The sequence below is a fragment of the Archocentrus centrarchus genome, chromosome 15 (assembly GCF_007364275.1).
Source record: "Archocentrus centrarchus isolate MPI-CPG fArcCen1 chromosome 15, fArcCen1, whole genome shotgun sequence".
Classification (NCBI taxonomy): Eukaryota; Metazoa; Chordata; class Actinopteri; order Cichliformes; family Cichlidae; genus Archocentrus; species Archocentrus centrarchus.
This window is the reverse complement of record NC_044360.1, coordinates 22195731-22223171: the sequence shown is the minus strand read 5'-3', so window position 1 is coordinate 22223171 and position 27441 is coordinate 22195731. Positions and strand designations below refer to the sequence as shown.

Below are 27441 nucleotides of genomic sequence, written 5' to 3'. Positions count from 1 at the left end.
GAACAATTAATTTATTCATAAATATTTCATATACAGGGTTTAGATCTTGTGTCAGTCTGACGGGAGTCACGTGCCGCAACAGACTTTCATAGCCTCCTTTGTGTGAGAAGATGAAAAACATCTCTCCCACATCATCTCCTGCAGTACTTTCTTATGCCCTCTGTATATCAGTCACCTCTTTCCCCCTTCAACTCAATCCATATCAATACTTCATCTAAATTGATTTAGATTTTTCTTTAAAGTTGTGAGAGTGTGCTGTGTAAAGCCTGTCGTACAGCATGTCAGTAATACTCTCTGGATTGATCTTTTATTTCATAATAATTGGGAAAATTGAATGGGGAGATAAGCAAGGCAGTGTTTTTGCAGAAGCTTTATCTGGCGTGCCGTATGGCTTCAGTCAGTTCACATGTGGTAAGAGTTAAAGGAGGGAACCCGTAAAGCCTGCTGAACACTGACTGAAACATATAAGTGTTCCTGCAGGGGATGGGGGGGGGTGAAGCCTGAAATTTAGAAATGTGATATGGGGGGGGGCTCTGTGGAAGAAAAACAAAGTTATTTAAGCCGCAAGCCTTTCCTCTTATTAAAATAGTATCACGCTTTTATTGAATTAAACATGTTTAAGGTAGAGGCAACAAAAATGGCCTGTGTGGATTCAGCTCTTTCTCTGAGATAGTCATCTTTGTTCACATTTTCTTTCAAAACATGACCTAACCTGTGTGGGTGTGCATTTGTGACTTTCCCCTTGTCTGAATGTCTTACTTTTTTTCCCCTCTCATACAAAAGGCTTTCCACTGCAGCTTTCCTGTTATTTGTTGGCATTTTTGAAGGTGTTATCAGTGAGCTCTTTCTTCGGCACTCCATTACATTCTCACTCTGTATCTAATAATCTTGTCATTTTCCACCACATTTCCTCTACTAAGCAGTCAATTAGTGATGCAATACTTAGCTGCCTTCAAAATCCTCTGAAAATTGTGTCTAAAAGGTTAATGTAATTTCAAAAGCATAAAGTGGATGGAATAGCCTGAATGTAAGTGTGTCTTACTCATTAGAGTTCATCTCCACGCCCACTATCCCAGCCTGGAATCTGATGGAAAACAGGCATTTAAGCAGTCAAACGAGTGTGAACTAGATGGCGTTCGCTCTATGCATAATTTATAGTCAGAGAAACAGTGATGTGGTAATTTAAAATAGATCTATATATATTTAAGCTGTGGATTGTAAAATGCATGTAGCAGTATTTCAGCTAACTTGCTCTGACACTCGCTCATCTTGTCGGGGTTTACTGTTGTTTCCTCAGAGCCAAAGCAACTGCAGCCATCGTGTTCTTTGCAGTTTTTGACATTTATCAACATCACATCTGACAATAAAAGTCGAAATGTTATGAGGATATGTAATTGAAGGCTTATGAAGTAACACACTAGAGAAACCGTGCCTCATATCTTATTTGAAAGTATCTATCAGCAGCGTGATATCCATGCTATGGCTGTTAGAGTTCTGGGTAAAAGCTTTGGGTCCCTGTAGGCAGTGTGTCTGTATTTGTTATTTTTAAAATGGCATAGTTGCTCTAACCTGGAGAGACCGTGGATTCAGCTTCCATCAAAAGAGGCATTTATTCTTTTCTGTTGCAGCACCCTTTTTGTACTTTGCAATGTTGGCAGATTAAGTGTAATGTCAAGATGTCTGTCAGTCTCCATGTATTCTAGATTTGCAGATACTTCGTGACCCATCACAGAGGACTTACTGTGATTACTGTTACCTTCAGGAACCAAATATAAATTGCATTTATTCAGCTCTTACATGCACCACTTATATGGGCACTTGTTTTAAATGTTTGATCAGATGGTGAATGCACTTTTCAAGGGGTTAATGTTCAAACTGAGTTTAAAAAAAAACAAAAAAAAACTGTATGGTAAAGTTATTTAAATCCATACTGTACTTCTCCACTTCTTGTCTTGCGAGTCGATTTCAGTGAACGAAACCACATGAGCTGCCAGCTGCACGTACTTACATCAGGTTTCTCCACAACCCACTTCTAAGGACTGCGCTCGCGGCCGTTTCTCAAGAAGCTGGTTTGTGATTTGTGGCATGCAGGACGGATCTGAAGGACAACCTTTCAGTTACAGACGGAGAACAGAGGCAGAGCCCGAATCTCCCCTTAATCTTTGAAGTAACTGGTTTATGTCTGAATGTGACAGGTCACAAAGCCCGGACCCATGCTGATTCACTGAGTCCAGCTCATGTTATCATCAGTACTGATTCGTCTCCAAGGTACTCTTTTGTTCTCCTCCTGCAAGCCCATTGGTTCAAGGGTACAACCTATTATTCACTGCTAGCAAGAGAGTAAATATTTTCATCCTCCGGGCTCACGTTCACATTCAAACAGCAGAGATAAAGGCGCAACATTTGTGATAGGTTTATACAGCTTCAGACAAAAACTGAACAACACAAAAATTGTCTTTGGCACATTTTAAATGCATCTTGAACCTTTGACTCATTGTCACCCTTTTATCCTACCCCCCTCACTAGAGGATAGCGATAAGATGTCTCATATCCGTTTACTTTTCAACATTATTCATGCTCCTGGAGGTGTTTTGTAGTTTTGTTCCCAATGCAACTCAATATGTCTGTGCCAAAGGCTTTAGAGCCGCATGAACTGATCTGAAAAACAACCATCTTCTTGTGAATAATGTATTTTTGCTATTCTTTTATGAATTTTACAAAAGGTTAAGTCATATAAAGAGCAGGACATTACAAAAAAAAGTCAACTTTGTCAGCTCATTACTTTAGATGTCACTGCATCACACATGTGAGGTGAGAGTGTCATGGATACCAATTAACCTACTAACCTGGGTTGTTGGGTGGGGCATGGATGGTGCTGGAGGGATAGGTATCTTACAGAGACAGATGTTTCCCTGACTGAGGTTCTGCTGAGTTTTTGGTTTGAAAGACTGCCTTTCTAATGAGTTCCCTGATGTGTAAGCAGATGAAAGCGGTTGTCCTGCAGTAGCACGAAGCCAAATTTAAACTGCCACTCACAGTTTTGTCTATCGGTGCCTATGTATATGGTTAGAATTTCATCTTATTAGTATTTTCCTCAGATTGTAGAGAGACTGTTTTGATCTCATGCCCAATGCAGCATCTTGTTGAAGCAGACACACAGGAGTTGCTCTCTCTCCTCCGCAGAGCAATAAAGACCTGTGTAACATCCATGAGTTTGGAGCCATCCCAGATAAATTAGTTACCGAATTAGCTCCTGTAGAATTCACTGTGGACGTGTGATTGATGTGATCCCGGGTCTGACCTCTGCCCCTTTAAGCCTAAGGCTGTTGTGGAGACCGGCGCGGTATTTATGATGTGTACCTCTCATCAGCCAACAGCCAATCAGAGGCAGCCCCAGCCTAGTTCACCTCATGCTGAAACAGCATGATGGTGTTTTTATTAGCTTTAAAAGGATTATAATTGTGTGCTAAGTACTCGCCTGTCCGTCACACAGATGGAAGTTGAACCTTAATCCTCATTCTGGAAGATTTCCTGCAGTTTTAGGTGGAGAGGGTTTTTATGCCTGTTTTTTGTCTTTTTGTGAAACTTGAAAATCCTCTTTTCTCTCACAAACCCTCTGGGAGTCTAATAAATGTCCCCTGGCACCTGGATAGCTGGGCATTCTTATAACACGCCATAACCTGGGATGTTTTAATAACACTGTCTAAAGCACATCAGCTATCAACTTTCTAAATCTGTTACAGATGTTTATTTTGGGGGGGGGGGGGGTCTCGAGAATGTTGGCAAGCCAATCCTCTAAGCACTAAAGCCGAACAACTCTGAAGTGTAAAACATGTGAGACGATTTATTATTCCTGCAAAACATACACAGTCCCACATATGGGCTTTAGCCTTGTGCCAGTGGGACAACCACAGCTCTTTCTACTTAATCTGAGCCGCTCATACAAACCAGCTAATTAGAATTAGTTTGACTACACTTAAGCTCATGAAAAGCATATCATGAACGTTTATCCAATGCTTAATTGACACCTTAAAGGAATACATATTCATAAACACACACACTGACTGCTTAAAGCTGCCAAACACTGAATGTCAAATTTAATTGGGGTGTGCTGAAAGATACATGTGCCTGCTGATGTAAAATATAGTATATGTATATGTATATATGGTAGTTTGGTTCATTCATATTCATGCAGTTGCCACAATTACAGAACTATGCCAATTATAACACACCAAGATGAATTTCAATAGGTTAAAAAATGTAAATTTGGGTTACCACTTTATTTAGTGACAGTTTCAGACTACATATACAGTGAGCATACACTATAGTGCCAAAAGTACTTGCTCGTCTGCCTTCACACGTATGTGAACTTGAGTGACATCCCATTCTTAGTCCATTGGGTTTAATATGATGTCGGCCCACCCTTTGCAGCTATTACAGCTTCAACTCTTCTGGGAAGGTTTTCCACAAACTTTAGGAGTGTGTTTATGGGAATTTTTTGACAATTCTTCCAGAAGCACATTTGTGAGTTCAGACACTGATGTTGGATCAGAAGGCCTGCCTCACAGTCTCCACTCTAATTCATCCCAAAGGTGTTCTGTCAGGTTGAGGTCAGGACTCTGTGCAGGCCAGTTAAGTTCTTCCACACCAAACTCGCTCATCCATGTCTTAATGGACCTGCTTTGTGCACTGGTGTGCAGCCATAGAAAGGAGCCATCCCCAAACTGTTCCCACAAAGTTGGGAGCATGAAATTGTCCAAAATGTCTTGGTATGCTGAAGCATTAAGAGTTCCTTTCACTGGAACTAAGGGGCCGAGCCCAACTCCTGAAAAACAACCACACACCATAATCCCCCCTCCACCAGACTTTACACTTGGCACAATGCAGTCAGACAAGTACTGTTCTCCTGGCAACACCAAACCCAGTCTCATCCATCAGATTGCCAGACAGAGAAGCGTCAATCCAGAGATCACATCTCCACTGCTCTAGAGTCCAGTGGCGGCATGCTTTTCACAACTGCATATGCTGTGCATTGCACTTGGTGATGGAAAGCCATGGAAACCCATTCCATGAAGCTCTCTACGCACTGTTCTTGAGCTAATCTGAAGGACACATGAAGTTTGTAGGTCTGTAGTGATTGATTCTGCAGAAAGCTGGCGACATCTGCCCACTATGTGCCTCGGCATCCCCTGGCCCCACTCTGTGGGGTATATTTAGTAGCGAGGACATTTCACAACTGGACTTGTTGCACAGGTGGCATCCCATCACATCCTATCACCACACTGGAATTCACTGAGCTCCTGAGAGCGACCAATTCTTGTCAAGTTGTAGAAGCAGTCTGCATGCCTAGGTGTTTGGTTTATACACCTGTGGCCATGGAAGTGATTGGAACACCTGAATTCAATGATTTGGATGGGTGAGTGAATACTTTTGGCAACATAGTGTAATATATAGAACATGGCAGATGCTACTTTTATCCCTTTTTTGGGGATTCATAAAAAACACTCCACCAATTCCTTTGCCAGCTTTCTGTTATTTTAGCTCTTTTACTTGTTCTTTGTAAAACATTTTTTTGAATCGAGCTGCACAGATGAAGAATAAGACATAGTTTAAAGATCAATGAGCAAATAAATTCCTTTCTGAAGTCTGCACTCTTTTTCATAAAAACCTGGCATCGCTTTTCAGTAGACTCGTGCTACAAAAACAGGAGGACTTAACTATGTCATGCTGAATCGTCACTTTAAAAAAAATTGAAAAACAAAGGGATGTTCTCCACAAAAACCTATTAAAACTCAATCAAATGAAATAAGCAAGGTGCAGAAATGAAAGTACTGTCAGACTCAGTGCCTTATCTAAGTGAATGCAGGAGAGATATACCTCTCGGGTCTGCATTTCCCATGAGCTGCTGTGATTTCTTCTCAGCTTCTTTCTCAATATGTCACAGTGATAAAAGAGTGACCGGCTGTGTTTCAGTGTGTGCAGCACGGGCTGCAGGAGAAAAGCTGTCTGTTGACCCTGCTGACCTGCAGAAACCGCAAAGCAGGGAGTAAGGTTTGTGTTTCAAATTCTTACATCCTACCATCTGCCTGGATTTTTAAATGTACCCAACTCTACCAACTTCAAATCAACATTTTGGCCACCAGCCAAAATAAAATGAGGAGCCAAAGCAGAGCACACACTTAAATTACAGATTTAGTTTCAGCGCACAGCACAGGATGCACAAAGGACAGCGTGTTACCGCTGTGTGATCGCTATTGTCAACATGCCTCTCTGTATGTTCAGGTCACAAAGACAGTAGGACACTGATGCACTCTGTGTCAGCACCGAGCCACAGCCTGTGGAGAGACACATATCACAGCACACCACTGTTACTCCGAGCTATAAATATCTGATGAAGAACTATACAGCATTATGTACTTATTGGAGTTCCAGTTTTATTTAACCTACTTACATTTTCTAGAAAATTCTATTTTTTAATCCTTCAAATTGAATTGTATTGCATCTCTGTCTTGCAAGAATTAACAAAAAGATTGAAGTGGAGATGAGCAGATGAGATAGGCCAAGCAAAACAAAATCATTCCAGGAGAGAACGGATATCAAACTGAAGATGCATTTGTGGAAATAATTCTATTTTCCCAGCACACAAAGATAAAGTGAGAGAGCATTTCGAAGTACAAATGTGTCATAGCCCTCTCATTAGCCTGCCATGGTTCCAGTTAGTATCTTAATTAGATTATTGAAGGAATTATGGGGAATTGGTGGCTCTTTTTGCCTTAGGCGTCTTTACGTTTGGTTACAGACTGTTTCCAACTAATTGTTTTGTTTTGTTGCTAAATCAGAGCCTCATGATTTAATATGGCCTGTTCTGTGGTCAGCTGTGGCTTCAGAACAAATTTTCTTCTCTTCTATTTCATTTATTTATATAAGTTTTTTTTTTTTTTTTCTGTTTGGAAGGAAGACACTGTTGCAATCAAACCAAAACTTGCAACTGTCAAAAAGTACTGTGAAGCAGGCAGGTTTTGGACTCAGAGTGCAGGACTGGGGAGTCAGAATGAGAACAGAAAATATAGCTTTAATGCTGATGATTCAAACAGAATACAAACAGAGCTGGACTGGAACTAAGAGTCGGAACAGGAGCAGAACACAGCACTGTGTATGAGGGATGACATTACAAGGAACTATAGTACGGGAAACACAGACAATTTATACACAATACAACGAGGAGACAGGTGGGAAACACAGATGGATCAGATCAGAAATCACAGGACAGGGGAAGTAGAACTAAATACAAACATGAGAGGCTATCAAAATGAGACTGGAAATACAAATTCTGTGGCCAGAACTAAGACATACAAACTCGACACAGACAGAAGATCAATACAGAGAAGAGATGGGAGGACAGAATGGGAATACAAAAGGGAACAAATAACCAACTGGAGTAGGCAGGGAACTAAAGGCACAAAAAACAGGAAGCAAGACATAACCTTACACAACTAAACAGGGAACCAGATGACCACGGGAATAATAAGGACAGAGATGAGACTAGGACAGACTGGACACGAAAAGGAGCATCATCTAACGGGGAACACAGGGGACGCATGATAACTAAACAGGGAATAGAATACCTGGAACCAAGAACAGACCCTTGAACTAAGACTAAGAGGACCTGAAAGAGTAAATGCTAAACACGAAGCGAGCCCTAAACAGAATGTCAAGAACAAAGGACTAAACACTGAGGGGCTACAAGTAACTAGACATAAGACACATAAAAAACATGGAAACATAAGGAAGGCAGGAATACATAAGAACTGAGGAAGTACAATATATATATTTTTATTTTACCAGGAAAATCCTATTAAGATTTAAAATCTCTTTTACAAAACCATAAAACCATGAGCAAAACTAGACAAGAACCCCAAACCTAGGAATATAAATATAAAGAAACAACCCAGGAACTTTACCTGTTCTTTCTTCATCATCTTGGATTTCCATCCTTTTGTTTTGAGCTCGTCATCTTCTGCAGTCTTCTCAGCTTCAGCTGACAAGCTGCCCTCGCTCTCAGACATGTCGTATGCGCTAGGGAACATAAATGCATGGCATTGCTATGCCATTGATAATGTGTTTTCACACTTTCACATCACATAAGAATTTATACCAGTATTATTGTGGATGATAAAATATTGTACAGCCCTAATATTCAAGCTTTTTGTTCAGCTTGAGTAAATTTCTGTATTTCTTTCATTTATGTTTGCATGTATGTTCTAAAAATGCGAAAAGAAAAGAAAAGAGATAAGAAAAATCAAATTTGTCCTTTTAAAAGTTGCCATTTTACAGAATCTAGGTCTATAAATTTTAGTGTAATGAAGACTGATAGTTCGAAAGAACTGACACAGTTGTTGTAATAAGTAATCAGTCTTGGCCTATACTTGCTCAGCCTTGTGTTTCATATGTTCAAGCACAGACATATCACAGACTGATTAAATTTTCAGTGGCTCCTCAATGCCATTTTCACCTCTCAGTGCAGCCAAGCGATAGGCTTCCTTTCAGAAATCCCTCTAACCAATCATGCCTAAAAAGCTTTCCGAAGTGCTGAGTGGAGGAGCACTTGAGTTTGAGGAAGGGTTATGTTCTCCGAACAGCAGGTAGAACAGAGTGGTGTGGAGAGCGGTGATAAATATGGTTCTTTTAATACAATAGCTTTGTAGGTCAGTCTGTGGAGAGACGAGGTGCGCTCACTCAGCCAGCTTCCCCTGCAGAGCCTGCACAGCACACAGACACAGGAACACGCAACCTTTAAAGAGGGATTTGAAAAGGTCAAAGCACAGGCATGCAGAATGGTAATATAGAAGTGCGCTTCCAGAGGTCAAGGGTCAATATGGGCTTTATTCCTCCATGCTACTTCAATCCTACAGATGGCTGTATGGAGTATGTTAGGGCTTAAGATTCATTTTAGCAGTATTTTCCAATCATTTTTCACTCCGTGAAACATAACGGCAACTATTTCAATTGTTTAGCTCAAGAATTTTTTTTTTCTCCTCTCTGGTGCTGGGTTGACCCATTTCGGAGGATGAGGCAGAGGTAAGAAAATTAGTGTCCACCTGGACCTGGTTAGGAGGTGTGGTTCAGGCAGGCTTTCACACCACATTTCTTCACTCCCTCAAAGAGCCTGTCCCTGCTCATCTTTACAGCTCAGGTGTTGTTTAAAGTTGCAATTATCCACGCGTTATGCATTATTTTCCCCCAGGTTTATGCACTGGTTGTTACTTTTCGTATGAGAGATTTATATTGGTCCGTGTTTTCCTCTTGATAAAGCATGGAGGATTTCCTTAAGACTTGAAGCAGCTGGGTCTCTGCCACATGACAGAATGCTCTCCCTCTTTACTCCACAGTCCCATGTGATAGCACTGCATGCTTAGTGACTCTTATTCCATTGATCTAATTAGTCCCTAGACACTTCTTAATGTTCTGTATTTATCAGAAACATTAATTAGTACCTCACCTAGACTGGATATATTACTTTGAGGGCTGTGGATGTCCTTGTTTATTAAAGTATTAATAATTGGGGGGGGGCACACTCTTTGTTATCCCCTGGCATTAGCCACTTGGTGAGCCTGCTCATTCATCATATCCTTTCTGCAGGATGTTTTTCCCCCCTCCTACTTATCCTTGTTTGTCTTTTTCTAAGTGCACATATAAAGTGATGTTGGATTAGCATAATTAATTACAGCAGCTCTCTGCCCATGTTACACAGTTGCAAAGTGTCACCCATCTCTTGTGGGTAGTTACTGGAGTATTAGGCTGGAAGACAACTGGCTCTTGCTTTGGTTCTAGTCAAGTTTAAGGAAGATTACAAGAGACAGTGTGGAAAATAGTTTGCTGGGCATGGGGAGGCCATTGATTTTCTAAGCGACAGCTTGACCAAAACAGACACTCTATTGATTAGAGTTTTCCTTGGGATATTTGTAGAAAGCTGGAAGAGACTCAGAAAGCCAGGAAACACTAGTCTGTATATGTGCTGTATGACTGTCCACACAGACTACTACAACATCTTGCACTAATTTGGTTGCTGTACAAGATTCACTTTCTACTCTACAGCTCTTTTTCTTCTAATAAAAACACCTCTCTTTATTTTTCTGCCTGAGCCCACCACCTTCAGACTCTGTCTCACAAGTACATTATTTTTTCCTCTCCTTCTCTTCTTTGCCTCCATTATTTAGCCGTAGCATCACACAGCAGCAGGCTCCATACTGTCTCAGCTGAGCAAGGGTCTGTGTGCACAGCCTCAATAAGTAATTATTTACATCTTCTGACATGTCATTGCTGTCTTACCTAGTCTTATTAACCTAAACACTCTTCTGCACAGCAAACAGTGGAGCTGCTGCACACATCTGCAGTTTTTGCAGTAAAGACACAGTCTGATTAGGATGAATCCAACAATATCTTATTTTCAACAAATGCATTTTTTTTTTTTTTACAAAAATATATCTCTGCCATTGCATTTCTTATGGGTATAGACCTATTTGGGGGTATTCAAGTATATCAACTTTTTCCCCTGTGGGGTCATCACGGTCATCATGTCTCCGAAAGCACGACCCCCTGAAGCTTCCAATGTGTCAAAAATAATCCTGAGTGTAACAACACTGGCTAATAACCCTCTTGATAACCCTTCCTCTCGCACTAAATGTGCATTAGGGTTTTGTTTATTTATTAGTTTAGAAAAGTAAACTAGTCATTGGATACTGTTACATTTTTTATGTTTTGTTTTGATCTGCCTCCAAGTGAAAGGTTTGATTCATATTCAAGAGTTGAGCACAGAGCTTGATTTTTCTGCTCTCCATGCTAATTCGACCCACTTTATCAATTTTATTATTACTTTTGAAACTTGTTTTTTGTTGATTGGCGTTTGAAAGGTTCAGTCCTTTCTATTTTAGTAACCTTCCACAAACTCTTTGATCAGTCAGACTGAATTTCCAAAGTTTCTCTGTTGTCTTTTAAACCTTGATATGCATCCAAATTAGCACAGTAAGTTTTTCTGCACACTACATGTACATTATGATATCTAGAGGTACAAAGTACAGTGCATGTATGTATGTGTATATATATATATGTGTGTGTGTGTGTGTGTGTGTGTGCAAGGTTACATTTTTATATAAACATTTTATATATATTTATGTAAACTCTTAAGTTTTAAATGTGCAACCTGTACACACATCGTCATATATTAATGCTAAAAAAGGCTCCTTATTTTTCTTGGGTGTGGGTTAGAGTTGTGTTTCTATTCCCTGATGTACACAGCATGCAAATACACATAAAAAAAAACTGACACTAATATGGATATATTGCTGTCTGAGAGAAATTATGCAAATCACTGAGTGTAAAGAGCATTATTTTCCCCTCATGGTTGTGCTAGTCATCATATATAGGCCAGCATATACATTATATTGCCAAAATTATTCACTCACCCATCCAGATCATTGAATTCAGGGATTCCAGTCACTTCCATGGCCACAGGTGTATAAACCAAGCACCTAGGCATGCAGACTGCTTCTACAAACATTAGTGAAAGAATGGGTTGCTCTCAGGAGCTCAATGAATTCCAGTGTGGTACCGTGATAGGATGCCACCTGCGCAACAAGTCCAGTCGTGAAATTTGTTACTTCCACAGTCAGCTGTTAGTGGTTTTTTAACAAAGTGGAAGTGACTGTGAATGACAGCAAATCAGCCACAAAGTGGTAGTCCACGTAAAATCACACAGCAAGGTCAGTGGATGCTGAGGCACATAGTGTGCAGAGGTCTCCAACTTTCTACAGATTCAATTGCTACAGACCTCCAAAGTTCATGTGTCCTTCAGATTAGCTCAAGAACGGTGTGTAGAGAGCTTCATGGAATGGGTTTCTATGGCCGAGCAGCTGCATCCAAGCCTTACATCACCAAGCACAATGAAAAGCGTGCTGTAAAACACACCACTATTGGACTCTAGAGCAGTGGAGACATGTTCTCTGGAGTGATGAATCACGCTTCTCCATCTGGCAATCTGATGGATGAGTCTGGGTTTGGCTGTTACTAGGAGAACGGTACTTGTCTGACTGCACTGTTCCAAGTGTAAAGTCTGGTGGAGGGGGCTGTGGCTGTAGCTCATGAGATAGAGCAGGTCATCTCTTAATTGGAAGGTTAGTGGTTTGATCCCTAGCTGTTTCAGTCTGCATGCCAAAGTATCCTTGGGCAAGATACTGAACCCCAAGTTGCTCTCCAATATGTTCATCAGAGTGTGAATGTGTGTGGATGTTAGCTAAAAAGCACACGGTGTAGAAAAAAGTGCTTGTATGAATGGGTGGATGAGGCATGTTGTATAAAGCCCATTGAGTGCTCAAGTAGAGTAGAAAAGCGCTAAGAACCAGGCCATTTACCATTTACCAGTTACTTAACAGCACTCACATCTGGATGCATTAACACTCAGCTATAAATACCAGTAATATCCCAAGTAGATGCAAATACATTTATTCTTTCACATGTAAACTGTGGATACTCACATACAGAGTAGACACAAACAGGACATATGGTCAAAAACTAAGAGAAAATGTGTTTAGTTTTTTTAGTTATTTGGATCTCCAGCTGCACTTTCAGTATATTCAGGCATACAATAGATATGAGATGTAATCTGCCTCCAGGAGGTTATATCATGCAAAAGAAAGGACATATTAGATTTCATTGTTAATGCTTAGATAGATTTTTTTTTCAATCTCAGATTTACTAATAATGAAGTCCAGATATCCAGATGTGCGATGTGCGTGTTAAAGCCAGCTGTAAAGGTAACCAGTTTGTCATAATGTAACAGCTCATAACTGAGCCTTTGAGTGATGATTACACAGATGTTTGTCATCAAAAAGAAATATTTCAGTGGGTGACACTTATTTACACAAATCTGCATGGCTTAACTCTGCTTTAGTTGATTAACCTGCTATAAACCTCATGAGCCACTTACATCTACAGTATCTAATCAGTCTTCCATCTGTAGAGCAAACACCTTCAGGCACCTCCTATCAGTCTCCTGCTGTCAGCTACAGCACAGAGAAAACCAGAACTAGAAAACTGTATCTAAATCACTGACTGTGTTTTGTGCTTTCTGAGTCTGTACAACTCAGTTATCCCACCAACAGATGCATCTCCTTTGATTGTTGTACTTTTTAACTAAGCAGTGTTAACTGCCTTTTAGCATATTATAGTCTACAGTCAATATTATCTTACATTTTATTTATTTATTCATGATTTATGTGTCTTGTAATGTTTAATATAATCTCTGCTTTTGTGATGGTCCTAATCTGCGAGGCTGTTGCTTTAAATAAATAAACTCTCTACCATTCACATTAAACAGGAGGTTTTAAATTTGCTTAATGCATCTGACAAAAAAACACTTCAGATCTTCATTCCACTTTGTAAGTTATGTCAAACAGCACCTCTGGTCTCAGGCTTGCTTTCATGTTTGATGTCGCCCACACAGCCATATGGTATTGCTCTCAGGATTTTTTTCCCCCTTTTTTTTTGTATCTTTGCCATCACTCACATCACATGTTTTCTTCAGCAGTGTGTAAATCTGTCATATCCTCACAGCGGCCATTGTGGCATTTTAATGTGAAAACGGTCACTTCTTTTAAATACTCAAGTGCTTTCTTCATCCTATAAACTGAGAACCACTCTTAACTATTCCTATGATATCACAGGATGGTTTTAGACATATGATGAGAATATTTAAATTTTTGAGTTTGTCTCTAAATGGGTGGAAAAAGGCAGATAGAAGAAAAATAACTGGTTTTAAATTTGACATTAAATAAGGAAGTGTTGAGGACTACTCAGACTGTTTCACTGTTTGGAACTGAAAGCAAAAAGGGCTTTAATGAATCTTTTCTTTGAGGGTTCAGTCAATCCTAATGCAGACAGTGGATGAAGTAACAAAAGGGAAAAAAAATATTAATATTTCTGCCTGAAATTGTGGCCTATTATAAACGTAGCACCGGGGTAATAGCTTCACTTAGAAGAACGTGTGTGTGAAGCAGTGTACTTTTTAATGCCTGCGACTCCTGACCTTTTGGCATTAAGATCCACAGGAAAAAGAAAAAAAACAGTGGGTAACACTGTAGAGAAAATTATTAGCATTTCTGTGTAGCGAGAGAAAGCAGAGCCCACGCACTGTCTCAGTCATCATCATGTTCAAGTATTGACTAGTTATAGAGAATGATTAATACGCAGGATGAAGATACATTCTTCTCGTGGTTGTACCTCTTCTCCAGAAGAAACACGGATATGTTTTTTTTTTTTGCTCAGATAAAATATAGATCACCGGTGTCCTCTGTGCCTCTCCATGGCCCCTTTTGTCCTCCATTTCCAGTTCATGGCAGCCAGTGTGTAGTTCTTTGGGGAGCCGTGATTGGATTTCCATTCATCTGGCAGCTTTTGTATAATACTCAAAGTGGAGAGGACCTGGCTGGATCACACCACATATTTCCTCCAAGGAGACCCCCTTCAGAACCAGTCAGGCACAGGCAATGCAAACATGCAGCTGAAAAGGAGAAGTCAGACATGCCAAACAATCATTCAGAGAGACACACAGACTGCTGCAAAACAAAAATCCTGCGTACAAAATGATTTATCTGGAAAACAGAGAGGAGATTTTTTTTTTTCAATGTAAACATCAGTGGATATCATTGTACTGTGTTTTTCATACATTTGCTGCTGTGGGACCCAAAAGTGTTCGCTCTTGTTGTGTGAAATCAGTATCTGACAAAAAAAAAAGAAGAAAACGCTGTGTTATGACTTCATCAACCTGAGCAAGGTCTTACAGGTTCAGGATGTCTATATACCACTTTCCCTCAGAGACAGCTGAGTTTACACTTACTGGCCTCCTCCCAGAGGCTGAGCAGTTTCTGATGAAAGAGAAACAGGAAATATGAAAATACAGTATTAGTGGATTTGATAACCCAGTAAGATAACCTCTGTATGATCCTGGAGAGCCGATGAGCAGATACAGACAGATCCATATGAAGCTCCAGTCCCTCAGCTTCTCATCTAATTCTACCTATTGGTGGTCAATATGGGAATCAGGAGTGCAGCAAGGGTGTTGAGGTTTGCTCATCATGTGGGATAAACTCATGTAGAGAAAGAAATCCAAGCAAGAAATATTTTACAGCAGCAGTGCACAGTACATGCCTTTTGTTTCTACTAGAATTTATCTTTATGGTTTAAAATAGATTTAAGATTGACCACAGATGCCAGCTTTGCATTCAAAGCGGCCATTACCTCATTTTCAGAGTGCTTCTCTCAGGCCCCACTCACATAGGCCTAGAGACTGATCGACAACCACTGTTCACAAGGGGAAAAATGTCTGTTCCCCAACCACTGGGTAAATTGTTCCTGGAGAAATGGGTCACAAAGAAATATATGGTGCTAAACTGAAAACCTCTTGTGATCACGTTGGTCACAAGCAGCTTGCTGTCATAATCTTTTCATAGTAAGCATGGAAGACCCCGAATTGTCTTCAGATATTCGCCAGCTGCTCCATGAGCTGTAGTGAAACTGTGAAAAGTGCAACTCAAACTGGAAACGGCAAATGGTCCCCTTTAAACTAAAAATATGTTGGTTTGAATGGTAAAGCACAACTTTCTCTGTTTCTGGTTTGCATCACACTTTTTCAAGTTTTACTCCTGCTTGGCTAGTAGTTGGCAAGTGTTCACAGACAAGTCAGTGTCTTACATGCTGCAGATTGCTGTGGGCAACAGCAGCAATCTAGATGGGACTAAAGCAAACACAAGACGACCAGTTTCACCTAGCGACCGCCATGAAGCTGCAACAACTACTCGCCAGCCAGCCGGAGAATACATATTTTTCCCTTGTGAGCAATGGATGGCACATGGCCACCATTCAGTCCCTAGGCCCATATGACTGGAACCTGAAACACTATTTAGGCTGGCTGATTTGCTAGCCAGCCGGGGAATACACATTTTTCCCTTGTGAGCGTTGGTTGGCACAAGGCCACCATTCGGTCTCTAGGGCCATGTTACTGGACCCTAAACCCCTTATCAGCAAATGCATGAGGACTCATACACAAGCGTGGACATGTGGTGACATTCGTGCCATATGACAAATAATGCATATCAGTAACTGGTGGGCAATAAAAGCTAGCAATGATAGGGTAGGAAAACAGAAGATGGAAAACAGAAGATAAGCGCTGTCTGTCAGAAAATTCAAACAAAGGTTTCATAAGGTAGGAATTGCATATGTGTCATCCAATTGTGGAGACAGACTGCATTTTTGATGAGAAAATCTGAATGTAAAAAATGATACAGTATATACTTGTTGAAAACTGACTCATCAGTGTTTTAAACACGTGTACAAGTAGAGAACAGCATAAATGAGGTAGTGTATATTTCTTTAATCAAGTAGTAAGATCTCTTAATACCACGCTGTTCTCAATAAACTGGATATGATATTTCTGGACTTTTTATAGAATGTGTTTTTTGCTCTACAGACAGCCATTAGTTGTGATGTTGAAAGATGGACTAATCACTGTTTACAATAAAACACTTCAGAAGTCAAAATAAAGAAGTTAATTGCATTATTTTGACTCAAAAAAGACAAAAAACAAAACACTGTATTTCCTATTTTAGCTAAATAATAAAGTCTGACTTTATGCATTCTTGTGCATTTGAAGAAGTTATCACAGTACACCTCCTTCTGCCTTAACACAGACACACACACACACCTCATCAGTATAGGTTATTATAGGCCAGCGGCAGTCCAGAGGTCAGATCATTACCGATGCAGCCATGGATCATAGATACATCCCTTATATTCGTCCTTCCTTTATCATTCCCCCGTGACCTCATCCGCAGTTGTGCTTCTCATCTTTAGGATTAGAAAATGGCCCAATCTTTCTCCTTCACACTTACACTATTCCCCATAGAATCAACACAGGTATTCCATCATTATAATTATTTGACCATTCGTATTAACTGGCAAATTTGTCAGGGGAGCCTATTGCACCATTAGTCACGTTCTTCTTCATTTTTGAGAAGGAAAGCAGCCACTTTAGAATATTACAGCTCTTGAGTTGGATGTTCTTAACATACGGAGGAATTTAGAATCCATAAAGCCTGCCTTCCTCTTTCAGAAAGATTACATGTTAAAATAATGTGAGGTAAAATACAATGGTTGAATTGTGTCTTTTTTCCTGCTGAAGTTATGTCTGCCTGCCCGTCTGTCTGTCTGTCTTTTAATCAGATAGCACAGAGCTTGTGCTGCTGGCAGTGGGAGCTGGCAGGAATGGCTCAAAGCCTGTGAAAGTCAAATGCTGTCTCTTTCAGTTTGAGAGAACAGTTTTTGAAAATGTGAGCTAAAATGCAGGATGCCTGAAGCATGCTGTACTCCAATTTTCGTCTACAGTGCCACGCAGCAATGAAGCCTGAATAATACGGTGGGAACTATTTGTTCAGCTCTAATGTGTAAAATATGTGAGGCACATGCAGCATTTGTTGAATTAACATACAAATTGCTGATATATTATCTTATGGAATTTTCCAAATCTAGCAAGACAGCATTTTCTTGTCAAAATGTTTTATATTCTGCACTGCGCACAGCCTTAGAAGCGGAGTAGTGATGGTTTACACTGATGAAATAACCAGGCAGCTTACCAGAATGTTATCACTTCTATTTAGTCACACTGTACTGAGCACTCATGCATAATTGTGTACATAAGCATCTATCCAAATCTGAGGTCTGTTTTACAATATTAGGCTGACTTCATTGATGATTCCCCCCCCCGCCCTTATCATGATACAGTGGGCATCTAATGTCGACTGGCTTTTGGAAGTAAGAATTTGAGCTCAGCACTTTCTTCCAGGCTTTGGTCGTAACTGTGCCTTCTCAAAGCCCACTGTCAAGCTCGTCCTTTGATGTATGGATGGAGGCATTTTGTTCAAAGGGATAACCTTTTCTGGGCACTTCTTTGAAATGATAATTCACCAGTCTGCTGCAGGTGAAGCTGGAGCTCTCTCAGCAGAGAGGTCAATCAAAGTCAAATGGAGGAGCCACTCGCAGCTTTGCCTGCGTAACCAGTGCCAGTGCCTGGCTGCCGCTGTCAGTCCTGCTCCCAACCCAAGCTCTACTTTTGATAAACGGAGCGGGTATCGGGGATTTCATAGTGACAAGAAAAAATGCATAAATGTGTGCGGAGGCGTTGTGCCATCGTGGTCATGGAAGACCTAGGAATGTTCAGGTGTGGTTGTGTGTTTACACAGCCCTGACTATAGATGCCATATCCAAGTTGAGTTATTCCTTTGCTTTTGCAAGCTGCAGGCTCCGCGCACCAGTGGTAAGGGGGACACAGCTGTGTGTAATTACGTCAGTAATAAAGCCTGGATATGGTCCACCTGCCGCAGAGTGAACCCTCTATCCAATCCAGCGCTTCTGACAACAAAGGAGACGAGTGCTCGCTGATTATGGCTTTGATGATGCAGCTAGACGGCCGCGTTTTATGGAGATATTTCTGTCTCAGGAATAATTCCCTGAAATTATTCAATCAGTCTCAAACAATGACATGTAGTACTAGTGTATGATAACTGACAAAAGACTCATGTGTCACGTCTGTCGCATCAGAGATGAATAAATCGAAAACAAAACAAACATGATATATACAGTGTGTATGTATAATATGTACAATAATATGCTCCGCTACTCTAATGGATTGGTGACCTGCCAAGGTTCCCTTCCATCCAGTGTCCATTCACAACAACCCTGAATATTTTTGAATAAAGGGAATTAATTATTTCTCCTGTTAATACTGTGTATCAGTCTCTTGTCACTGTTGTCCATCTGGATGTAAGCATTCAGGATTCTGCGTCCGCCAGCGCGCCTGTAACGAGGCAACATAGGATACACAGACACAGATCTCCCTTGGGTTCAGGCTCCAGCTGGCAGAGACATGCTAGGGCAACCTGTCCCTATTATTGTTTGTGACAGAACCAAGAAGGAAATGCAAGTAGCAAAAGTGCGTGTGTGGAGCCTGCATGTCAGATTCTGCTGGCAGTGCCTCCAATGTAATTATGGGCATGGGTGGCCAGCTATGACAGCTTATCTGTTAGCCAGCCAGTAGGTGTCTGGTGCACCTGGTGAGCTCCGTCCCACAATGATGAACCACCGATACACAAATTAAAAATCACGTACAGATTTTCATGAAAACACAAGATGTTTGCTAATGGCAATTTCATATTGTTTCATGCTGCTCATGAACACAGGAGCACATGTGGCTGGCACAATGTGACAGACCTAGCCACTCCCAAATCTTGTTTCTCAGCATTTCGCATGCCATCCTAATGAGTCACAAATGCATAGGATGAACTCATGGCATCATCCTGTTTAATTTCTCTCATCCAGAGATAGTTTGGATGAGACCTGTTTGTTCACAATTACAATAGAGTGTTATACATTGGACTAGTGTTCTGGAGAGCATTTAAATGAAATAACTGAAAATAGGCACTTCATTAATAATAGCTCTGTAAATTAAAAAAATTAAAAATGTTGTAATAGAAAATACACTTAAAACAATATTTATTTTTGAAAATAGTTCAAAGACATCCTATCAAATTCTATAACAGTGAGATGTTATTGGGAAATATTAATTAGGTTAATTAGTCGTGAGGTCAGAAACATGTTTGGATATAAAAAGATCATCCCAGAGTGACCAAATCTATCAAAACTAAAGCCGGGGAGAGGGCTCACCAGTCTGTGAGAGACTACATGGGGGAATAGGAGAACAGTTGACAGTTTAATGGATAAAATATAACAAATTTGGAGATGTTATCTATATGGTACATAATATAAAGATTCAGAGAGACTGGAGAAATATCAGCAATCTCAGTTGCAAAGCCCAGGGCAATATTTAAAACAATATTGAATGGCTCTGGCCATCAGGCAGCACTGCATTAAAAAGCAATATGGTGGAAATCAATGACTTGGCAATGAGTTAAGACAGTTAGATGATGCTAAACCCACAAATCATAATTAAAAAGAAGATCCAGAAATGTCTTTGAGCCCAAGCTTAGATAGGCAGAAGTGGAGTCCAAAACTGTCCTGTGGTCTGATATAAAAAAATGGAAAATTATTTATGGAAATCATATATACTCTGTATTTGGGCTCAAGAGTAGGAGAACCATACATCTTGTTATTAGTGCACTGTTCATAAGCCAGGATTTGTAATGCAATTGGGGGGTGCCTAAGGGAATTATGGCAGGGACACCTTGCCAGTTTGTGAATATACAGACTTTTAGAACCACATATGCAGCCATCCAGATGGCCAGGAAAGACCTTGTTTATTTCAGTAAGTCAAAGCCCCAACACACTTGACCAAAATCTCAGTGTGGATTCTCAGATATCCAGGTCATGGTGGTCTCAAGAGCTTGAAGAAAAGGCGACTGGACTTCTTTAATTTTTTTTCTTGAAGACATTTCAGCTCTTATCCAAGAGGCTTCTTCAGTTCATATTAAAATACATATTACAGTATTATCAGCAGTATTCACTCACCCATCCAAATCATTGAATTCAGGTGTTCCAATCACTTCCAGGGCCGCAGGTGCATAAAATCAAGCACCTAGGCATGCAGACTGCTTCTACAAACATTTGTGAAAGAATGGGTCGCTCTCAGTCTTGAAATTTCTTGGCTACTAAATATTCCACAGTCAACTGTTAGTGGTATTATAACAAAGTGGAAGTGATTGGGAACAACAGCAACTCAGCCATGAAGTAGTAGGCCAAGTAAAATGACCAGTGAAAGGAACTCTTATTGCTTCAGCATACCAAGACATTTTGGACAATTTCATGCTCCCAGCTTTGTGGGAACAGTTTGGGGATGGCCCCTTCCTGTTCCAGCATTACAGCACACCAGTGCAGAAAGCAAGGTCCATAAAGACATGGATGAGTGAGATTGTTGTGGAAGAACTTGACTTACCTGCACAGCGTCCTGACCTTAACCCAATAGAACACCTTTGTGATGAATTAGATTGGAGACTGTGAGCCGGGCCTTCTTACGCTTCTGGATGAACGGTCAAAAATTCCTATAAACACTCCTAAGCCTTCCAAGAAGAGTTGAAGCTGTAATAGCTGCATCTGCCTTCACATATGTGTGTGAAGGCAGACGAGCGAATACTTTTGGCAATATACGTAGTATATTACAACATTGTGGCTTCCTTGTAAAAGACTTTCATTTCAAAACACTACATCAAATACTTTGATGTGTTGTATTCTATCATTTTCAATAAGCATAGCATTTAAATCAGCTTCAGATTATTGCAATCTATTTTGAAATTATCATCTCAACACTTCAATTATTTGTTTGTCATGAGTTCTCTGGATTGCTCCACCAAGTCTTGTTTAAATAAAGATGGGTCAAGCCAATTACATTTTGTACCTTATTGTGCAGTATTTCTGTAAATATGACCGTCTGCCCCGTATACAGCCAGGGGACCCGGTCGTTTTGTGCTCACATTAACAAAATCCCTCCAATCAGGGATGAGTAATGACTGAGCAGGTTAGCATGCGGTGATCCCAGCTTTCTAATTAGTCTTCCATTAACTTTTCCAACCTTGGTAACCGCAGGGTGCACATTTTTACACACGCAGATACTATTCCCATCCTCAAACTAAAATATTGGATCTCCACTCCAAAGTCAGAAATCTTAAGCATTTAGTAACATTTTCTACTCTGCAGTGTTCATTTCATGCTTACTTTCACCCTGGTTGGCCAGAAATGGCATTTTTGTAGCACCAATTTTCACCATGTTGTCCACCTTCCAAAATAACAACACTCATATCATATTATGTGTATCATCCCACAAAATGATTTGTGTGTTGTTCTTATGATATAAATGTTATATTTTAAAGTGTACATGATTTAAAAATGTCAGGTGCACACAAGTCCAACTGTTATTCGTGAACATTCAGAAACTATTTGTTCTCCTATATTTATGCTACAATACCTGTGCAGGCAGGTGACATGCTGCCTCCGATAGGTCAAACTAGTGAAATTTACTTTTTTAAAAGGAAAAAGTCTCAGATCACCTTTTCTGACTCTTACGAATTCTTTGCAACAGTGTGTGTTTAGATACAGACTGAATGTCAATGTTCAGCACTGGCATTTTTGGTTTCATTTGGCATCCTGGTCTAGCTGATGTCTGTCAAAGACCATACAATGTAGTTCTGATCTGTAGAATAAAAGATCTTGCCTGAGCCTTGTGCAGAATATGGACATGAAGCAACAGAAACCAGACAAAGAGACTGACAGTCAGGGAGAGGGGAAACAGAGCGCGTATACATGACATGGATACAAAGATTTTCTGTTTTGTTTTTTGGTTTCAGCTCATATTCCCTCAGAGCAATATTCCTCATCTTTTCACATCTAATAGAGCATACGCAAAATGTAATCAGCACCACTGGTATTGGTGTGTCCAAATCATGCATACACCAGCCTTTCTGTGCGATGATGCGCATGAATCCATGATTCATCCTGTTTCACAGTGGGCAGTCAGTTTTAGAATGGAGCGTCACAAAAGAGTGATGGAAATTCCTGGGGAGCTGCTGTCCTGTGGCCTTCCAGCACCCAGTGGTATGCACTATCTTGGCGTATTATTGCTTTTTCTGTTTGTCAGCGAGCCCACGACTTCAAAGGAGGCTTAAAGCATTCTTTCATTTTCTGTCAGGGTTGAAGGGTTGAGAGAGTGAGTCTACATTTTATGAACAAAGCCCCCCCAAGACATCTAGCAAAATAAAATGTTACCATCCTAGATGCAGCTCCTAACATTTACTCCAAAGCGCTGATCATAAACTATTAATAGATATATGTCTCTATGAGCACCAGAAGGGCGCCTCTTTGAATTGGATCCTTGTGTTGGGCTGGGTCAGGAATGGGGCTAAAGCCGGTGAGCCCCCTTTATTCCACTGGAACATACAATCCTGCACGGAGGAGGATGGTGGAGAGATAGCTAGCATTATGGCTGTTGTGTAAAATTGCCATTATTCAGTCAAGCGATTATCTGCTGCCGTGGTGTGTAATGCGTCTCTGTGACCGTGACTGATGCCTGCACATCTAAGACTCCGCTGGAGAAGGGTGAAACTGAAAGAGGTGACCTCTTTCTTCTGAGTTCGGTGAATCTTTTTTAGACACACTATCACAGTGTGGAACATGCACAGTGTGAATGGATCTGTCTTAAGTCTGGGAGTCAGTGAGCTCATTCAGGCATTTGTCTGCTGTTTGTTTTGCTCATAAAATAGAAAGGAGCCTCTCTGCTTTCATAACCCCCCCGGTGCTGAATTTTGTAGAGCTTGTTTTTTCACAGACATACAGTTGCAGGAATTTGTTTACTTTATCTTAGCAGCAAGTAGAAACCCATGGCAATAAAGAAAGACGATAGTCTGTGGGATCATCAGTCAAATTGGTTTATAGCTCTGACTTGATTTGGGCTCTCGTGAATCACACAGTTTCAGAGGGGTCTGATTGGGGCCAAATTTATTAGCATGACAAACATAAAACCAGATGTATAAAGAACTAACTTGAGTGACAAAAACAATGAGGAAACCTGAAACAGATGGTACCCCACCCACCCACCCCGGTGGAGCTCTGATTACATGTAGACAGAAGCACCTGAGACAGAACTATGGCGAATAAAACAGTACACTAATAGAGTACAGAAGACTGGACTTAAAGGCAAATGGTTTTTCTGTGACTGAAGTTCATTAGGTGATGAAACTACCCTTGATATTAATTTAGAAAACATTCTCAGAGTTCATCTTTTATAATAAGCCAAAATCTTATTTTATATTTCAGGTTTTTGATTTCACAAAAATATCTATTTATTTAAATGAGGTTTCACTACAAAATTACTCCATGATTTTCTTTTCAACATTTTTAATTATGACTATATAATTAATTTGCTATTCCTCTTGTAATTTTTCTAATTAATTGCTTAACTTTAATGATGATTTCAACTCCTTTCACATACAGAGGCATATGCTCTTATCACAAGCACCATTAAATAATGCCCATTCTGATGTAATGTGGCGTGATATTTGCCAAAAGTTATCTCAGCTTGTATTGTTTAGATGGACTTCAGGGTAACTAATTAGATTACAGAATGGCGTCCACTATTGTCAGATCTAAATTTGTCCAGTTAGTTTTTCTTCATCTAATTCACAGAGAGACCTTTCAGCAATGAACATGCTCATTAATTGCTCTTCCGTATCTTTTCTTCTTCCCGTGCAGATCAAACGGGTCATTTTCTGTGTCTTCCTCGAGACTGATTTTGCCATCTACAAGAAGAAAATGTCTGTCATGTTCCAAGGTATGTGCATTCACTCACATCATTACCGTATCATTGAAATTCTCCTGCCACCCCTGGCTGTTTTGTGCCGAATTTGTTGATGAACTGGTTGATTAACATGCCGACTTTCTTCAAGTTTTCCAAGTTTTGGATAATGTGATGTCACTACGTACCTAACTAGCTAAACATATGCATACAGCTCAACAGCTTTTCAACCTTGTGCATCCTTGGAAACATCTGCAGTGAGAATTATCGTGTTCCTGGAAGCAGTCGTGTAAGGACCTGTCAGATTTGGGTGACACCTTCAAATGTAAACATATTCAGTGCAACCAACCACACAGCCATTGGGGAGATTAACAGTGAAAATTTATGCTGACAAGGTTGATAAAACAAGTGTCAGGTTCTCTACATACTGCCTTACGATCTACCTGACCCATAATAGCTGTCTAATGGTTGGTGTTCTTGCAGCGAATAAGCACGCTGATATTTCACATGATTGCTGATATTTTGATGAGAATTTAATGTCAGATCTGATTGACTGTAATAATAGATAGCAAAGATTGCCTCTTGAAAAAAAACTGAAAAATTCAGGGATGCATAGCAACTGTGATCATTCTTGGTTACTGCTCCCCAAGTGCGTGTTTGTGTGTGAAATAAACAAACATCCATTATCTTCTACTCCCACACTCTTTTCTGTCCCTTGCTCAATTCCCTCCCCCCTTTCATGCCATCATCTTTTTTCTGGGACCAGGAGCAGTCACCAGCTCTGATGGGGGCTCCACAGAGGATTGAGTTGAATAGCTGGGGAGCTGAAAGAGGCTGGCTGGCTTCACCAGCCTAGCATTACCTTCCATTTACCTCACTTTTCGCTCCTCACCTCCCCAGTGGAATAGCGGCTCTCAGGCCTTCATCTCGCTGCTCCCAGATGGAGAGTGTTTTGTTCTCCCTGCACTCCCGTCATCTCTCCCGCTCCCCGCCCAGGCTCTTCCCTGAAAGATTACATTCTGAGGAGAGACCTTAATTATACTGCCTGCCCCCATGCACCCAGCACCCGTCTCATCATATTAGTGCTTTGAGATGAGAATCTGGAGCTGTTGTTCTCCAGTTATCACTCTCACCATTTAAAAAGTGCTGTCAGTGGATAAATGCCCTGTATCTCCCTGTGATTGGGAACAGGGAAGAAACAAAATGACAGCTTGTATGTGTGTGTGCGCCGCATACGACATTCAGAAAAGTTTTGAGAGTTATATTATTGGAAGCTAATTCTTTAAAAACTATTATTTACCAAACTGTAATGAGTTGCTAATAAGGGAGCCTGAGGTCAGTCTCTGATTAAATTTTGGGTCATTTCATAAGGTTATTACAGCAACACACCATGATGCAAGTGCTTTTGACATCAGTGTCTTACCTGTCACATGTCCTTTGACCCCCTGAGGTCAGGGTCACCTTTGCCATTCCTGCTCGTTGTGGGCAGGAGAGGATAATTGGCTTAATAAGGGTGACATTCCCACTCAGGGTCATTGTCTTAGTTAGGCTGACACCTTCACACCATTCTCACCCACACCATTTCTCATCTTTCACCTCATGTGCAAGTTGAAAGAATTTAATTCGGTATGAAAACAAAAGTCCTTTTAAGTCGTACCTTAAGGAAGAACAGAATGCTAACGTAATTACTTATGCTGTGAATGTAGGCTAGACGTTCACAGAAGGGAGTGAATTCATGTGTTTTATCCAGCCACGCTACACTACGTAGATGGCTTCCAACAGTAGCTGAAAGGTGTTCTTTGAAGAAAGAAGTGCTGATTGGCATGATTGCATCATGTAGGTAATGCATAACCCCATAGTGTGAAAAGACTTGCATTTAGCTTGCGCAGAATGGCAGTAGTGAATCAGAGGCTGTGAATTAGCTCTGCAGGTGTGCTCGAGCACTTTCAGCACATCTCATCATCCTCCCTGCTAGCGATAGACAGTCAGGTAGATCTTACGGCAACACTGAATGCATCACGCAGAGACTTGAGACCATTCTGTCTCCTGCAACATCCTCTCGCTTTCAATAACCCTGTGTCACATGTGCACTTCCTGTTCTCCCTACTTATTCTCACGTTATTCCCATGCCATGTGCCCGTTTCCTTAACCTTTCACAGTCTGTCATTAGAATCATTAGAAGTCTTTCCTAGACTTCCTCGTTACATTAAGGAGGAGCTTCTCCACCACCTCCTTTATCTGAAAACTGTTATAGAGCTATTGTGAATCTTTCTGTGATTTGTATGTGTGTGTGGTTATGTGAAACTCGGGAGCTTTCCTGTGACATCGGTTTCAAGGATGTCTACAGTGGAGAGTAGGTACAATAGATTTTTTTTTTTTATTGAAGTCTTACTATTCTCATTTTTCATAGTATAGCCGCTTTCCTCATATTCAAGCAATCTGTCAAGTGACAATGACTGGAGCAGGAATGTGTAAACAGGACATTTGCATACAGGAAATTGCTTTATTACAATGTGCATTTCCACAAGCTGTCAGTATGTGAGCGCCAAAATACGGTTACTCCTTTGCAAAGGGAAGAAACTGAAAAATAGCCTGTCCTGACAAGAATACTCAGACACACCTGCTACAGTATGACACACATGCACAAAACAGGAAGTTGCACCATTTCAAGTATTGATTTTTTTTTTTTTTGAAAACTGAAAAAGATTAGGACAAATGTCTGCTGTGTGCCTGGCATTCACGCAGGTCTAACAATGGCGCAGCAGTTTGATGAATAATGATGGAGTTCTCACAACCACGCAAAGTATTTTATGTAGCTCATAAAGATCATCATGGTTTTTGTCAAAGATCCCCATCGCAGAGCAACTCTGGCTGCTTACCCTGGCTGTGTTTTTACAAAAAGAAAAAAATCAAGTATAACCATTAATTGATTAAGAAACAGAGCACAATCAATGCAATTAATCATAAAACATGATTCTATTATGTATTCTGATTGGCCTGATTGACCACACGCTTGCCCTGCCACATATTATTTGCGCGCATGGAAGCAGTCAAGCATCTGTAGTTGTAGAGAGTGAAAGCATGTTGAAATTGATTCTGGG

The 27441-nt window shown here is 40.5% G+C and overlaps 1 protein-coding gene across 1 annotated transcript in view; it reads left to right on the top strand.

Moving 5' to 3' along the window:
• The window catches only part of macrod2 (mono-ADP ribosylhydrolase 2), a 396729-nt gene that overhangs the window by 337502 nt on the left and 31786 nt on the right, over nucleotides 1–27441 (top strand). Inside the window, exon 9 of the mRNA XM_030747747.1 lies at nucleotides 24298–24376. Coding sequence (XP_030603607.1) covers nucleotides 24298–24376 — 79 coding nt within the window. The remainder of the gene's footprint in view (nucleotides 1–24297; nucleotides 24377–27441) is intronic.